At 40.9% G+C, this 15,441-nt stretch overlaps 1 protein-coding gene across 3 annotated transcripts in view; it reads right to left on the minus strand.

Annotated features, from left to right (window-relative positions):
- Positions 1 to 6: 6 nt before the first annotated feature.
- LOC135197034 (uncharacterized) overlaps positions 7 to 15,441 on the minus strand; it is a 25,952-nt gene continuing 10,517 nt past the window's right edge. For 2 of the 3 annotated variants that reach the window (XM_064223941.1, XM_064223942.1), the window contains exons 4-11: positions 15,229 to 15,340; positions 14,713 to 14,905; positions 14,195 to 14,371; positions 13,582 to 13,742; positions 12,851 to 12,964; positions 11,539 to 11,631; positions 11,047 to 11,172; positions 7 to 1,934 (exon numbers count right to left, since the gene is read on the minus strand). In XM_064223941.1, coding sequence (XP_064080011.1) covers positions 1,923 to 1,934; positions 11,047 to 11,172; positions 11,539 to 11,631; positions 12,851 to 12,964; positions 13,582 to 13,742; positions 14,195 to 14,371; positions 14,713 to 14,905; positions 15,229 to 15,340 — 988 coding nt within the window. In that variant the 3' untranslated portion in view covers positions 7 to 1,922. The remainder of the gene's footprint in view (positions 1,935 to 11,046; positions 11,173 to 11,538; positions 11,632 to 12,850; positions 12,965 to 13,581; positions 13,743 to 14,194; positions 14,372 to 14,712; positions 14,906 to 15,228; positions 15,341 to 15,441) is intronic. The other variant, XM_064223944.1, reaches the window with a different exon arrangement.

Below are 15,441 nucleotides of genomic sequence, written 5' to 3' on the forward strand. Positions count from 1 at the left end.
CTTCACAATTTCATTATTCACACTTTGTTTTTCTTCCCTGACAATGGCCAAAGAAAAAGTACTGGCTCACAGCAAGTTGGCACCAGACTCCCCCACTCACTTGCCAATCAATTACCCACCTTTTTAAAGATTCAACAGCCATATCCAGCTCGTGATGAGGGATACTCCTACATAAAGAGCCCTGGTCTGTATTTCCAAAGGAACAATTTTATATTTAACTAGTCGTGTTTAAGTTAGGTGCTAACATATACCAGACCAGAATAAGATACTACCTAATCAAAGTCAAAATAAAATGGAATCTCACAGTCCCTGTTATCCAGAAAGGGCATTACAGTCAACAGCTAAGCTATAGCACCTTTCAGAAGTAATCCAGTAATTGTATGTAAAAGTGCTGTACAACATATATCACCTCAAACTACACACTAAATCACAGCCATCATTGTAATGAACCAAACATTATTGAAGTGCCAGGTTTCATCAGTATGTCCAAGGCACATCCATTATCTCTTAAAAACTAAATATTAAGATTCTTGAGAATTGAATCAAGCAAAAACAAATGCTTTCCTAATTATGCAAATTACTCTAATACAATACAGTAATCAGTGATGAAAGATGAATAGCTGCTGCATGTTTTTCAGTAGATGTTCTTTGTGTAAACCATTTCAAACAATGTCATTAGCAACACATTATACTACTAATACTTCTAAGTCTATGAACACAATACGAAAGTAACATTTTCAATTTAATTTCTTAATGAATCACGTGAAAGGAATGACTAGGATTTGGTATAATAGGGAAATTACATACGTATTCTAAAACTACAAGCTCATTTTCCATCAGCTGCTTTGCTGTGAAGACAGTACATAGTACCTCAAGTCTTTATCATTATGAGAAGCACTGGCTATTTCTCCCTCACAACACACTTGAGCAAATGGCATTCAAAATACTACAGGCTTTTAATTTTCACAGAGTTATATTACAACCAGCATATATTATATTTTAAGTCATTTGGAAAGAACTTGAACAAAGATCCTTTAAGATCTTCATCAATTTCTGGTCACCTTTTCAAGACTGGACTTCACAACTTAGCTCACACAGAAATGGCTCCCGAACTTTTCCTTTGCGGTTTAACTAACACACAATTACAAAGCACACCAAGATGAATGGAAGCCAAGTATTCCCTGTTCATAACTTAACTGATGTAAAGACAACACAGTTCACAATACTTGTTGAGTTTTGTCAAATTTCCTCATGTAGAAAATATTTGAATCCCTGAATATATATTACTATTTATAGATCAAAACATAGGACATTTCTGCTGAATTACCACTAATATAAAAAAAAAAATAAGAAAAATCTCCCTTTCCTTTAGGATGAAAACACCAAGGTCAAAATCACAGCAGTGCCTTCTTTTAAAGTTGGGACGATTATGAAAATTCCAATAAATATACTAAATACACAGTTATCAAAATATGCACTAAATGAATGTTGAGGTTCTAATGATAACTTTTGTACCAATGTGTTACCAACACTTTACACACTGATAAATCAAGTACTCCTTACTGTCTCTTTAACTGTTATATCACAGTTTACAAAGTTTCTCTACTGTGACCTAAGACCATGAAAGCTTCAAGCATACTTTAATGTGGTTTTGTAAAAAGACATTATTCTTAAGTAATAAAGCTCATTCTTCATCCACAATTGCACAAGAAATTTGCACTAGCTAAACATGTTTTTCCATCATGCAATTATTTTACTTAAAGCTTGTGCTGCAATGAGGGCAGCATTTTTGTATCACCTGACTTTCTCTAGTGTTTGGATTTGGAGAAACACAAAACTGTCTGGCAATTACTGTCTTTCACATTTTTCATGATGCTTCAACATACTGTACTATGAGGGACAAGGTTTATGCTCTCTAGACTTCACTCTCCTCCCTGTAAAAATAAAGTAAAATATATATATGTAATGAGTTTAAAAAGAAAAATTGTGGATAACTGTTTCTTTTAATATCCGACTGAAAATGTAGTAAGCACTTCAAACCAAAAGTCAAATGAATTACAAAGTTCATTTACTTAGTACTAACAATATCCTTTGATAAACAACATGGGATATAAATGATCAAGTTGGTCAACATAAATCAGCAATCATGAATTATATTCATTAAATAATATTGGTTCTACATGCTACAATCCTCAGAATTCTTCCATCCTTAAAGATAAGCAAACCATATTATAATTCAGCTTTCTTAGGGAATATGGTTTCTTTTCCTCCTTCAGGTGCTGTGTCCTGCCATCCACAGCCTTTGGGATTTTAGGACATTTGAGATTAATAATTGTTCTGACATACCTCTCAAGTATATAATTATGATGCCTTCTGAGGGACACTGTGTCAGGCAATGGATGTTGAGCTATTCTTAGCTTTGTATATTTGAATGTATGCAGCTTCTGTACTAAGTGCACATTATGAGTTAAAGTTACATCCATACAGAGCTACTAGTCTTACAATGTATAAATACATTATCAGTTTAGTTGCTGTTGTTGTATTTCTTTACTTCAGGATTGGAATTAAATTGTAGTGGCAACTATTTGCAACGATACTCCTGGACATGAGGATAAACAATATCTAGTTGCAAAGCTTTATAATAATAATAATTCTTGCCCAAAGTTACCCCTGGTCAAATTAAATAAAATATGGTTAAAGGACACCATAAAGTTATTTGAGCAAGGTGAATAATCTTGAGCAGCCATTGTGGAAGACAGTAATTGATGCATTAGAAGGGTAGAAGACAACCTGAAATCTGCCCCAGCAGAAGCTCCCACATTCTTTAACTGTCCTTCTTTCTTAGGTGACTGTACAGCCCATGGTAACTAAGTCTCCATATATCTTGCCTACGCATGTACACCAGTGACATTAATGCTATAGTTGATACTTTGGAAGAGGGACAATAACAATAATTTAATAATGGTAGTGACCAAATTATGTTTACATGAGCAGTAATGTTTGATGGAGCAATTTATGTATAATTTCTTCACATCCCTTCTCTTGTACATATGCACTAGTCCAAAATTTTAAAAGGCCTTTTTTGTGGACATATGTATCAGTCCAACATTTCTACAAGACCCTTCTATATATAAGCACCAGTCCAACTTTTCTAAAAGAAAAAATTTACCTCCCCAATGCTTAAAACTGTTGTCCTGTTGTTTTATGCTTATACTTCCAAAAAAGGGATTTTGACGTAGGAAAAATCTATTTCTGGGCTCAGCCGTGTCGCTCCGTCAAATGTGTCCTCTTTAGCACTATTTCTAGTAAAATATTGCTATGATACCAGAGAACTGCTAAATTGGACATGTCAGAAGTCTCTGACTCGCTCACCTAAATAAAAGGTGTCGGTATAGAACTGGGGCGAGTGTTAAAACACTACCACAGCAACCCCTCCAATTAGCCTTTCAATTCTCACTTCTACACACTGAATTTGGTTTCTTTTTTTGTCTCCAGCACAGTTCTCTCAAAGTGCTGTCTACTAATATGTTATTGTTATTATACAATTAAGTTTGTTCATACTTACCTGGCAGATATATATATGCTGTATTTTTTTTTTTGACGTCCGACAGAAATTTCAAAAAAACTCGCGGCACACGCAGTGGGCGGCCAGGTGGTAGTACCCATTCCCGCCGCTGGGAGGCGGATATCAGGGAACCATTCCCATTTTCTATTCATATTTTTATTAATGCCTCTGTCCCCTGAGGGGAGGAGGGCGGGCACTTTAATTATATATCTGCCAGGTAAGTATGAACAAACTTAATGTATAATAACAATAACATTTTGTTTCATGCCACTTACCTGACAGATATATATATAGCTGAATCACACCTTTGGATGGTGAGAAAAGACAGAATAGGATTTTTTGGGAAACTAAAATTAAGTAGATGATATACATCTTGGTTCCTTACCTGTTTTGCAAAGTAGACTATGTGATTACTGTCACGTAAGGCTGCTTTTGCTTAATTACAGAGTTGCCAGCCAGGTGGAGACCTGTAGTGCTGGTGCGCTCTGGATGATCTGTCAACGGGTGCGAGACCTCAGCGTGACAAGATCATCGAGGCCATACAAATGAGGGCAACGAAGCAACTGACCACCACCTGACCAACTATACACAGAAACCCCTTAAAACTAACTAACGGATGGGAGATCTTCACATAAGACTCACCACAACCTAAAAACACAACAACCTAACTTAACCTAACTAAGGAATAGGGAAAGAGCTACTTCCGGACCCCAATACTGTGTCCGCAGAAACGTATGGCCCCAGTGCATTACAATCGTCATAGATCGTTCTCACATCCCTTAGGTAATGTGAGGCGAAGACGGAGTTGCTCCTCCAAAAGGTACAATCGAGGATGTCCTTGATTGTACATGTTCTTTTGGAAGGCAAGAGAGGTAGCGACGGCTCGTACTTCGTGCGCTTTTACTCGGAAGAGGCTCAAATCAGTCTTCTGGAAAGATGAATGAGCCTCCCGAATGGTGTCCCTTAGAAAGAAAGCCACAGCATTCTTCGATAAAGGTAACTCTGGCCTCTTACAGAGCACCAGAGGTTACCTGAGGGACCTCTAACCTCTTTAGTTCTATGCACGTAGAACTTGAGAGCCCTTACCGGGCAAAGGACTCTCTCTGGTTCTTGGCCCACCAGACTTGACATACCCTTGATCTGGAAAGTCTTCGGCCAAGGGTTCGAAGGTGGATTTTCATTCTTCGCCAAGAAAGATGGGTTCAACGAGCAGACAGCATTGTCCCCTTTTGAAGCCATTTAACTTGCTAAACGCTTGAATCTCACTAACTCTCTTAGCCGTCGCAAGAGAAGTTAGGAAAAGAGCCTTCCTTGTCAGGTTCCGAAGAGACGCTGTCTGAAGCGGTTCGAAAGTGTTCGACATAAGGAATTTCAGGACTACATCCAGATTCCATGAAGGGGGTCTCATTTGAGAAACCTTCGAGGTCTCGAAAGACTTCAAAAGGTCATGAATATCCTTGTTGTCAGACAGGTCTAGGCCTCTGTGCCTAAAATCCGCTGACAACATGCTTTTATATCCCCTTGATGGTAGGGACCGCTAATTTCTGCACATTTCTGAGAAATAACAGAAAATCAGCTATCATGGTTCACAGAGGTCGAGGAAGATGAAACTCCCTCCTTTTACACCATGCCCTGAAGGAAGCCCACTTCGACCTGGTAAAAACAGCTCTTGTGGAAGCACGTCTCGCATGTGCGATTGCTCTCGCAGCTGCTTTCGAAAAAAACCTCTCGCTCTGGCCAACTTTTCGATAGTCTGAACGCAGTCAGACTCAGAGCGGAGAGGTTTTGGTGAAACCACCTTTCGAAGTGAGGCTGTTTGAGTAGATCTTTCCTCCAGGGCAATGTCCTTGGAAAGTCTACGGAAGGAAGACATGACCTCTGTGAAACCATTCTCTCGCTGGCCACATCGGAGCGATCAGGGTTAACCTTGTCCCTTCCGACCGGCCGCAAAACTTCCTCATGACTTCCCCCAGCATCTTGAAAGGTGGGAAGGCATATAGGTCCCAGGCCCGTCCAATTCCAAAGCAAAGCGTCTACCGCGATTGCCTCTGGATCCAGGACCGGGGAGCAGTAAAAGAGGAAGTCTCTTGTTCCTTGATGTTGCGAATAAGTCGACCAGTGGACGTCCCACAGCGTCCACAGGTCTCGACAAACGTCCTCGTGCAAGGTCCATTCCGTCGGAAGGACTTGGTCCCGACGACTGAGAAGGTCTGCCCTGACGTTTTGCACACCTGCAATGAATCTCGTCAGGATCGTTACCTCTTTCCTTTTTGCCCACAGCAGCAATCTCTCTCGCTAGGGAGTACAACGTTCTGGAGTGTGTTCCTCCCTGGTTTTTTAAATAAGCGAGTGCTGTGGTATTGTCCGAGTTTATCTGAACAATCTTGTTCTCCAAACTCTTCTGAAGAACTGCAGGGACGAAATACTGCTGCCAGTTCTTTGACATTATATGCCAGGCTACCTGTTCCCCTCTCCAGGAGCCTGACACTTCCTTCCCCCTAGTGTTGCTCCCCATCCTGTGATGGAAGCGTCTGAAAACAACACTAGGTCGGGGCTCAAAAGACTTAGGGACACGCCCTCTTGAAGCTTCTGAGGGTCCAACCACCATCTTAGGTGGTTCTTGATCGGAATCGATATTCTCAATACTGCATCGAGATCGTCTTTTTGGCCTTCCACTCGTCTGCCAAGAAGAATTGGAGAGGCCTGATGTGCAGTCTTCCCAAGGAAACAAACCTTTCCAGCGAGGAAATGGTCCCCAGCAGACTCATCCATTCCTCGCCGAGCAAGTCTCTTTCCTTAGAAAGGCTGAGATCTTTTCTAAGCCTAGCCGCTGACGTTCCTGGGACGGAAACGCTCGAAAAGCCACTGAATCCATCTGAATCCCCAGATACACGATGGACTGTGTTGGGGTCAGATGCGACTTTTCGAGGCTGACCAGAAGTCCCAGGGACTTCGCTAAGGCTAAAGTGAACTGCAAGTCCTTCAGACACTTCTCTCTACGACGCTCTGATCAGCCAGTCGTCGAGGTATAGGGAAACTCTTATTCCGAAGAGTGTAGCCAACCTCGCTACGTTTCTTCATCACTACTGTGAACACCATCGGAGCCGTGGTCAGTACGAAGCACATCGCTCTGAACTGCCATACTTTGTTGTTCAAGACAAATCTTAGATACTTTCTTGAAAGGGGTAGGATCGGGATGTGGAAGTACGCGTCCTGCAAGTCCAAGGATACCATCCAGTCGCCCGGTCTCAACGCTCCAGAACAGAATGAGGCGTCTCCATCGTGAATTTGATCTTTTCCACGATAAGATTGAGCCTGCTTACATCTAGAACTGGACGCCAACCTGACGACTGCTTTGGTACTAGGAAGATTCTGTTGTAGAAACCTGGAGACCCAGGTCCGCGACTTGTTCCACCGCTCTTTTGTCGATCATCTGCTGAAGGAGATCGAACAAGACTTTCTTTCTTTTCTCCTTGGTAGGATGGAGAAAGGTCTCTGGGAGTCGTAGAAAGAGGAGGAAGATCCAAAAAGGGGATCTTGTACCCCTGCTCCACGATCTTGAGGGACCAAGATTCCGTGTCTCTCTCTCTCCACGCTCCCCGCAAAATACTTCAGTCTGGCTCCGACTGGTGTCTGAAGGACATACTTTTCACTTGGAAGGCTTTGTCTTAAAAGAAGCTCTTCCTCGTGAAAACCCTCTCCCTCGAGGAGCTGCTCTCGAGGGGGGAGCCCCACGAAAGGGCTTTACTTTCTTCGGCGGACGAACTGCAGCCGAAGAGGTTGAAGGTACGGCCGATCCGTCTTGTAGACTGGGCCAAAAGATCCTGAGTAGCCTTCTCTTGTAAGCTGTTCGTCAGGTCCTTTACCAAAGTCTGGGGGAAGAGATGGTTCGAAAGAGGCGAAAACAACAAATCCGCTTTCTGAGCTGGCGTCACCGAACGAGCTGTGAAGTTGCACAGCAAAGCTCTCTTTTTTTAACAAAGCTGTTCCAAAGTGAGATACGAGCTCTTTCCGAACCATCCCTGACGGCTTTGTCCATACATGGCAACACGTGGACAGCTCCCCAGACTAAGAGATTTCTGGGTTCTCGCTTGCAAATCCAGAACTCCCAAACACCAGTCAAGGAAGTTGAAGACTTCCAGCGTCCTGAGCAGACCTTTCAAATGATGGTCAGTCTCCGACGCGGTCCAAGTTACCTTTGGGCAGAGGGTAAAAGCGACCTCCTCTGTAAGTCTACAAGGCTGGAGAAATCTCCTTGAGCCGAAGAAGGGATAACGAACTCCCACTTCGTCTTTGGTCTTATACCAAATGCCCCCTTTACCACTAAGTCTAGTAGGAGGCAAGGCGAAGGTCGTCTTGCCTGGTCTCTCCTTCTTATCATCCAATCCTGGAGCTTCTTGAAAGCACGTTTCGTTGATAGAGAAGTTTCATCTCTACAAACTCCGGGATTTTCCCAGTTTTCGATGAAGAAAACTGTGAAGGAGGAGACTTGGGAGCTGCGGCTGAAATTTGTCCTCAAAAAGAAGAACGCAAGAGTCTAACTAGGACTTATAGTCCGAGATAGAAGGGGCTGTAGCAGGTTCCTCTTCACCCGATTCAGCCGAACTACCTAGTTCTCCTTCTTCTCTAAACGGAAGAGGAGAACGTCTGTCAGGAGAAGGCGTCCTATTGGCGGTCTTAGCAAGATCAAAGGACCACCCCTATCCTTGCAAGATGCAGCCTTATTACGGCTGTCTTCTTTAAGACGCTTACTGCTCGCTGATGGTAGAGCGTCCTGAGGAGGACGAGCGTCTTCAGCGCCTTCCGCGGCAGTCTCACCTGCCGAGAAGCGTCTTTACCTCTCTTCGCTGGCATACGTGCCTGAGCGCGTAAAATAGCGTCTGGGGGTAAGACTTCTTGTTCAGAATCCCCAAAACGTCTTGAAAGGGGAGGCCTGAAACGTCCTGGCGAGCTTCCTGCCAAGCGTCCTGTCTAGCGTCCTGGAGAGCGTCCTGCCGAGCGGCCCTGTGTAGCGTTCCTGGCGAGGCGTCCTGACGAAACGTCCTGTCTAGCGTCCTGCCAAGCGTCCTGACGAACGTCCTGCCCTAGCGTCTGCCAAGCGTCCTGACGAGCGTCCTGACAAGCGTCCCTGACGAGAGTCTTGCCGAACGTCCTGCCGAGCGTCCTCGTACAGAGCGTCTTCAAAAGCGTCCTGACGTAACGTCCTTCTATAAAGACGAAACGAGATCGGCGAATCGCTGAAAGGAGAAGCGATCGCGAACGAGACGCAGTAGGTGAAGGAGACGGAGGACTGCTTAGTCCTCTTGACAGGCAGTCTAAGGTCCTTCCTCCGCTTAGGCTCGACTGCTGCTGGGCGAGTCCCTCTGAGCCTAAGCGAGGATAGCTGGTCCTGAAGGGACAAAAGAATGTTCTTCGTCGGAGAAGAATGAGCAGAGGAAGCAGGACTGGTCCTGTGAAGAAGACGAGGGGCGAGGGGACGCCTCCTTCCTTCTCACAGGTACAGCTACCTGTTTCTCAGGTATACCGCGCCTGTGCGCGCAACCTAGCGTCCTCATCGGAGGAGATCCTACCTCTCTTCTGAGGCGGAAAGACATCATAAGCGTCTTCCGACGAAAGCGGCGAAAGAGGACGTGAAGCGTCCTCCGCAAGAACGTCCTCTTTAACGGACGAGAGTCTCTCCGAGCGCTCCACCCCTTGCGCGGGGAGGACGCTTCGGAGGACGAGAAGCACTCCTTCATGACGCGTGCTCGTGCACGGTCCCTTGGCAGCCTGGGTCTTTGCTACATGGTCTGCGAAGGGACGCCAGATCGGTGGGAAGCCCCCGTAACCCTCTTGCGGCTTTCGACATACCTCCTCCCTGGGTCTTGGGAGTCTGATAGAGGTCTAGGCCTAGAGGCATTATGGGGCCGATCTGACGCCCCCTCCACAACACTGGGGGCACGATCACACACTTGCACCGAGCCAGTTTCTAAGGCTGCACTTTGGTCTCCAGAGTGCGAAGAGACTCCAAAATCATAGAGAGAGCATCCGCTCCTCCCGACACAGAATCAGAGCCCGAAGGCAACACAGGTTTAGGGGTTGTAAACACTACAGGTGTTAGTGCAGGAGAAACGTTAGTCTTACCTTTGGAAGAACCACTCCTTGAGGAAGACCTCCTGATCCTATCGCGCTCCAATTTAAGGCGATAGGACTCATATGCCTCTCCATTCATCATCAGTCAATTTCTCACATTCATTGCACCGATGATCAATCAAACAATTAAGCCCCCTACAACTCATACATACTGTGTGGGGGTCTACCGATGCTTTCGGTAGCCTCACCTTACAATCAGCCCTCACACACACTCTGAAACTCACAACACTTGATCCAGACATATCTTATAGAGAAAAGTCAATCCAAAATCAAAAAAAAAAAAAAAAAAAAAAAAAAAAAAAAAAAAATGGTCCACTATCGCGCATGCCAATTCAACAATCCAATTCAATACCAAAAAAAAATCAATCAGATACTTAAAAGCGAGTCAATTTCCAAAAAATCCTGAGCAGAGGTCTGTAAACAGATGTTTACTGACCGGCGACAGAAAAAAATATGAATAGAAAATGGGAATGGTTCCTGATATCCGCCTCCCAGCGGCGGGAATGGGTACTACCACCTGGCCGCCCACTGCGTGTGCGCGAGTTTTTGAAATTTCTGTCGGACGTCAGAAAATACAGCTATATATATATCTGTCAGGTAAGTGGCATGAACAAACCATTATTTATTATCATAATTAACTAGTTTCTTACAAAGCCATATCAAATGATATGAGCCTGCCAACCAGTAAACAGAAGGTCAATACTAGAAAAGGAAAATGAGCATAAAAGATGAGGGCAAAATTAATGCTGCATATACCCAGCTACAGTAATATGTACCATGTATTTGTGGTGCATTTGCTTCCTCCATGGAGACTAACTTGTAAGTAAAAAAACCGGTTTCTATAGTTATTAACCTCAAGAGAAACAAGCCATCTTCATACCATTATTACTATGCCTTCCAGATCCATTTCAGCTCACCTTAACTATAGCCACCTAATGGCTGTCAATTAACTTATGAGAATAAAGGGCATAATCAAGTCACAACTGGTGGCAACTGTTATAAGAAAGTCTCTGATACCAGGATTGCTTCACAGGAATACTTGATGAAAGAAAAACCCACAGATGCATATTGTATCCGAATACTTTGATATCAGATAAAAGAACTGAATTGAATTGAATATGAAATTTAGGCCTGCAAAGATCCTTAAGTAATGCCTACAGTGCACCACTGATGGCACAGCCCCCCCTACGAGATCAGATAAAAGAAACTGCAATTTGTATTGTGAAACTATTCCTCAATAGATACTAGAAATACTTCCACAATGTGTTTTTATTTTCTTAAAAAAAATAATAATGCTCTAAACCTTTAACAAAAATGGTCATTGCACAGACCATGAACAAATGTCTTACCTGATTACTAGTAGTTACATAGACTAGACCCTGGATGGCTGATGCACTTCCTGAATCACCTGCCATAGACAAAGGTATTGCCACTACATCTGGAGTAATGTGTACTACACCTTCAGTTGACCTTACCTTCAATAAATAAAGAGAAAAAAATTAGCAAAATTCAGTGTATCTACTAAGCTAAGAGGATTCTCACACAAAACAGAAAATACTGATTTTCTGAGGAGTATAGCTCTACAACATAACCTAATTAAAAAGTATGACAGTAATGTTGTCTGATAATCTGACACAAGAAATTCTCTATATGTGGGAATTTGGAAGATTCTACAAAGAAGGATTTATATACAGGAGATTAAGATATGCTGGTCAAGAAAGACCTGAACAGTAGTATACTACAATAAAGTATAAAAAAGATAAATCTGATGTATAGAAGTTTCATAATGCTTTTTATAATTAAAAATGTATCTATCATATTTTCATGCTGCAACCACTTACCCTAGAAAGCATCGAGGAGTCCACTGCTGCATATATGTACTGGTCACCAGCCACAGTAACCTGCCCTGGGACTTGTGTCTCTAGACCATCCTGCTGAAATTAATTTATTAATTCACTACTGTTGATCTATGAAACAATTTTTGAGCATGTAACACCCACAAATCAAAGTCAACTTACATGAGTAATGATATACAAGATGCTATGATAACTGAAGATATAAAAATTTAAGTGGTTTTACAGTATAAATATCACCTCTTTCTCTTACTTGAGTTGGATGATCAAAAGGAGCTATTGGAATTGTTACCTTCTAATTTTCCCATGCTCAATTCCCACTGAAGAAGGATGTAATGTAATATTTTTCAGTAAGATTGATAAATTAGAAGTTCCTAAAATCTTTAAGACAGTATCTCCAAGATCTCTAAAGCCCTCTTATCAGTGAAGATCTAAAATATCACACTTATGAAAAAATAATCTTCCATAATTAATAATTTATTACTGCAATTGTTCGGTACAGTTTTACTTTCTAAATACTATATACAAGATAAAAGGACTAGAAAGATGAGGGTGGATGGAATTAGTTAAGCTGCTACCTACTGTAACAAATACTTTCAGTGAACATATTGATAAACTGATAAGTGTATTGGAAAAAATTGAAGCCATTGCTACTGACATCTTAAAAACCAGCAGAGACAAGTATGAAACAGACCGCATTTCAACTGAAATAATATGACCTTAACTTGTGAACACTACTCTCTGAGAATATCATCATGACCCAATACCTAGACGTTCTCAATGTGTCTTCCCTCAGGTGAAGAGAGTATATATTTGTGAAGATCTTCTCTAATAAACAAAGATATAGTGCCTGGGAAAACCAGACCCTTACATTTTCACCCTCCTTTTAGATTTCTTCAAGATCCTCATTAGATAGAATAGTATCGTTCCTAGAATTGCAACACATTATGACATCTGCTTTCCCTGAGGCCTGGTTCTTTGCATGAAGTTGGCATGAAGATCGAACTGACTGATAACCAAACTTCACCATCTCACCTTAGCCTTGAACCTCGTTTGTTGACCGTGATAGGGAATTTAAGACGTGAATACTGCGTATTCAGACGATTCTTAAATTAACAAAATTGTCAATAAACCAATCTAAAAATTTTTTTGCATTATTGCATCTGGATATTTTTATTTAGACATAAAACAGTTGAAAACTGTTAATAACTGAAATTTGATAATTCCTTGAAATTCAGCAGTCAGCACCCTTTAAATCATACAATTAAGAGATTATTTCATGAGCCAAGCTGTACCTTACCTGGACAGTAACTGAATTAACATACTGGTTCGCTTGAGGACTCTCAACAGTAACTGCCCCACTTTCAACATCTATATTCACAACATGGGGGAGAGGTGTGGCACTTATTATTGTCTGTCAGGAAATAAGAAAACACAATTAGAAGAGCTAAATATTTTTGAATTAAAATGATCAAGATATATAAACCCACACAAAAAACAATGTTTAGAAGAATGCCACAATAATGTTTCCCTAAGTATCTTATCTTACATGAGGAAAAAAATTATAAAAATTCACACTTTCCCCAATCCAGTTGTGTTGATTCCAATTACTGTACCTGAGAACACTTTAAAAGTAGTACTTCCTAAGCTAATTTAAAACTGATCAAAACTTAAATATACGGACAATAATTGCCTTAGGTGCAGCAATTTGTCCTAGAGTTATCTTTCCTCCACTGCAGGCAATACTCTTCAGAGAAAAGCTATTTTTGTTTCAGTAATCATGAATTCAGTAGAGATACAATTCTATTTTTAATTTTCAAACAAGTATTCCACAATCTAAAATTAGTATTTTAATTGAATAAGAATCACAAAGCAAAATATTGTGTGTCAATAGGTTACATAAAAAAATGGCAGTTTCTTGTGAATGCAGCCTCACAAATACAAAGTCTTGTAAGAATATTCCCCTTAAAACCCAACTCTAACACAACACGAGGTGATATATTTCTTAGTCCTAACTACATGCTTCCTTACCCCAGGTTGAATTCTGTTGTTTGTTGATACTGGAGGAGTAGTTGCTGGGCGAGCTGCTTTTTTGGTTTCACTTCGACTATGTCCAGCAACATGAACCAAATAATTATCTTTCTTTATAGTCTCAAACCTACATATTCCGCAAGTGAAGACTATGCCATCCGCTGGAAATATGAACATTTAACAAAAAATTATACTGTTCAACTGACAAAATTATAGAGAACAGAAAATTTTTCCAAATTCTATTTCTATGTACTACATACTATACAATATTTGAAACTTAGCTCTTCTATCAGAATTCATCACACCCATATGCCCACACTTGTGATATTTAAAGAAAAATGTCTCCAGGCTCTGCAAATCTTTGTTTTACAGAAAACATCACCTGACTTCAGGTACTCATTACCCACCAGCTTCACTTTTTCATGACCTGCCACACTGTTCACAATTTATTTTTTTCAATGCTTGGATTGCATGGATTGATATGTACAGTATTTACTTTACTAGTTCAAACTGTCACAGTTCTGAATTATGAATTAAAAGTGATTGCTTTCCAAAGAAAGGAATGCTTACTTTATGCAGTGAAGCAAAATGGTGGGAAGCAAAAATTACCTACCCAAGCAAGGATGTTTATCTCTTATATGAACCTTGAATGTAGTTGCTTGTATAGATGCATAATCGCAGTATGGGCATCGATACGGTCGAACACCAGAATGCTGCATTCTGTGACGTCTAAGGGAATTGTGGTCAGCAGTGCGATAACTGCATTTCTCACAGGCAAAAGGCTTCTCACCTAAAAATCAATAAAAATTTCATATTAATTATGTTTAAGCAAATGGCATCCCTAGATTTGGTAAAAACTAAGGGACCAAAATGTTTTAAGAACTGGCGATTTCCATACATTTATTACATGATTTCTCACCACCCACCGAAAATAAAATTATGCTCTTGCCAACATGTGTGAATATAGAAAAAGTAAATCTGCAAAAATCCTGTCGACTGCAAATACAAAGCATTCAAAGAAACAGGGAAATAGATACTAAAAATTTTGAGCTACACAATGACAAATTTTTACAGAAACAAAATACGTCATTTTGTATCCTCCTCTTTAACTTGTGAATCAACTTGAGTTACCTGTATGCTGTCTCATGTGCATTTTGAGGGTAGATCGTGATGCTGTCGAATAGCCACAATAGTTGCACAGGAAAGGTTTAACTTTATTATGGACAGACTCCATATGGTTTCGCAACATTCTCTTGTCTGAGAACAGCCGTTGACACTTTTCACACTGAAGCTGTGGTGAGTTTGTCTTCCTCATGTGAACTCCCTGTGAAATACAGGTAGGATTGACATGCATTCTCAAATTAAAAAATCATGTTTTTAATGATGATTCACACTGAAAGAGGCCCTGCTACTTTCATAATGCTTAACAGAACCATTTTCAAAAAGCTTCACCCCAAACTAAAAAAAAAACTTGTTCTCATATTATAAAAGCATCAGCTGAAACTGTTTCACATCGATGATGATCCCTACTGAATCCAAAACAACAACCAAATTAAATAACTTTTCATAATATATCTGTAAATGTACACTTAAATTTCTTTGTACAGTATTACCATAAATATTCAAAAGAAAGAGAACAATAAGTACCTTATGACTCCTTAGTTGCCTGGCAGTTTTGAATCTCTTTCCACATATATCGCACAATGACGTATGTCTTCGCTGTGGATCGTGTATATGAACATTCATCAACTTGCTATAGCGGAAAATTATGATTATTTTTAATATGACAGAAAGTAGTTTTGTTATTAAATTACAATCTACTGATAAACTTTTTGGACCAAAACCACTCACACACACTCT

The sequence above is a fragment of the Macrobrachium nipponense genome, chromosome 18 (genome assembly GCF_015104395.2).
Source record: "Macrobrachium nipponense isolate FS-2020 chromosome 18, ASM1510439v2, whole genome shotgun sequence".
NCBI classification, from domain to species: Eukaryota; Metazoa; Arthropoda; class Malacostraca; order Decapoda; family Palaemonidae; genus Macrobrachium; species Macrobrachium nipponense.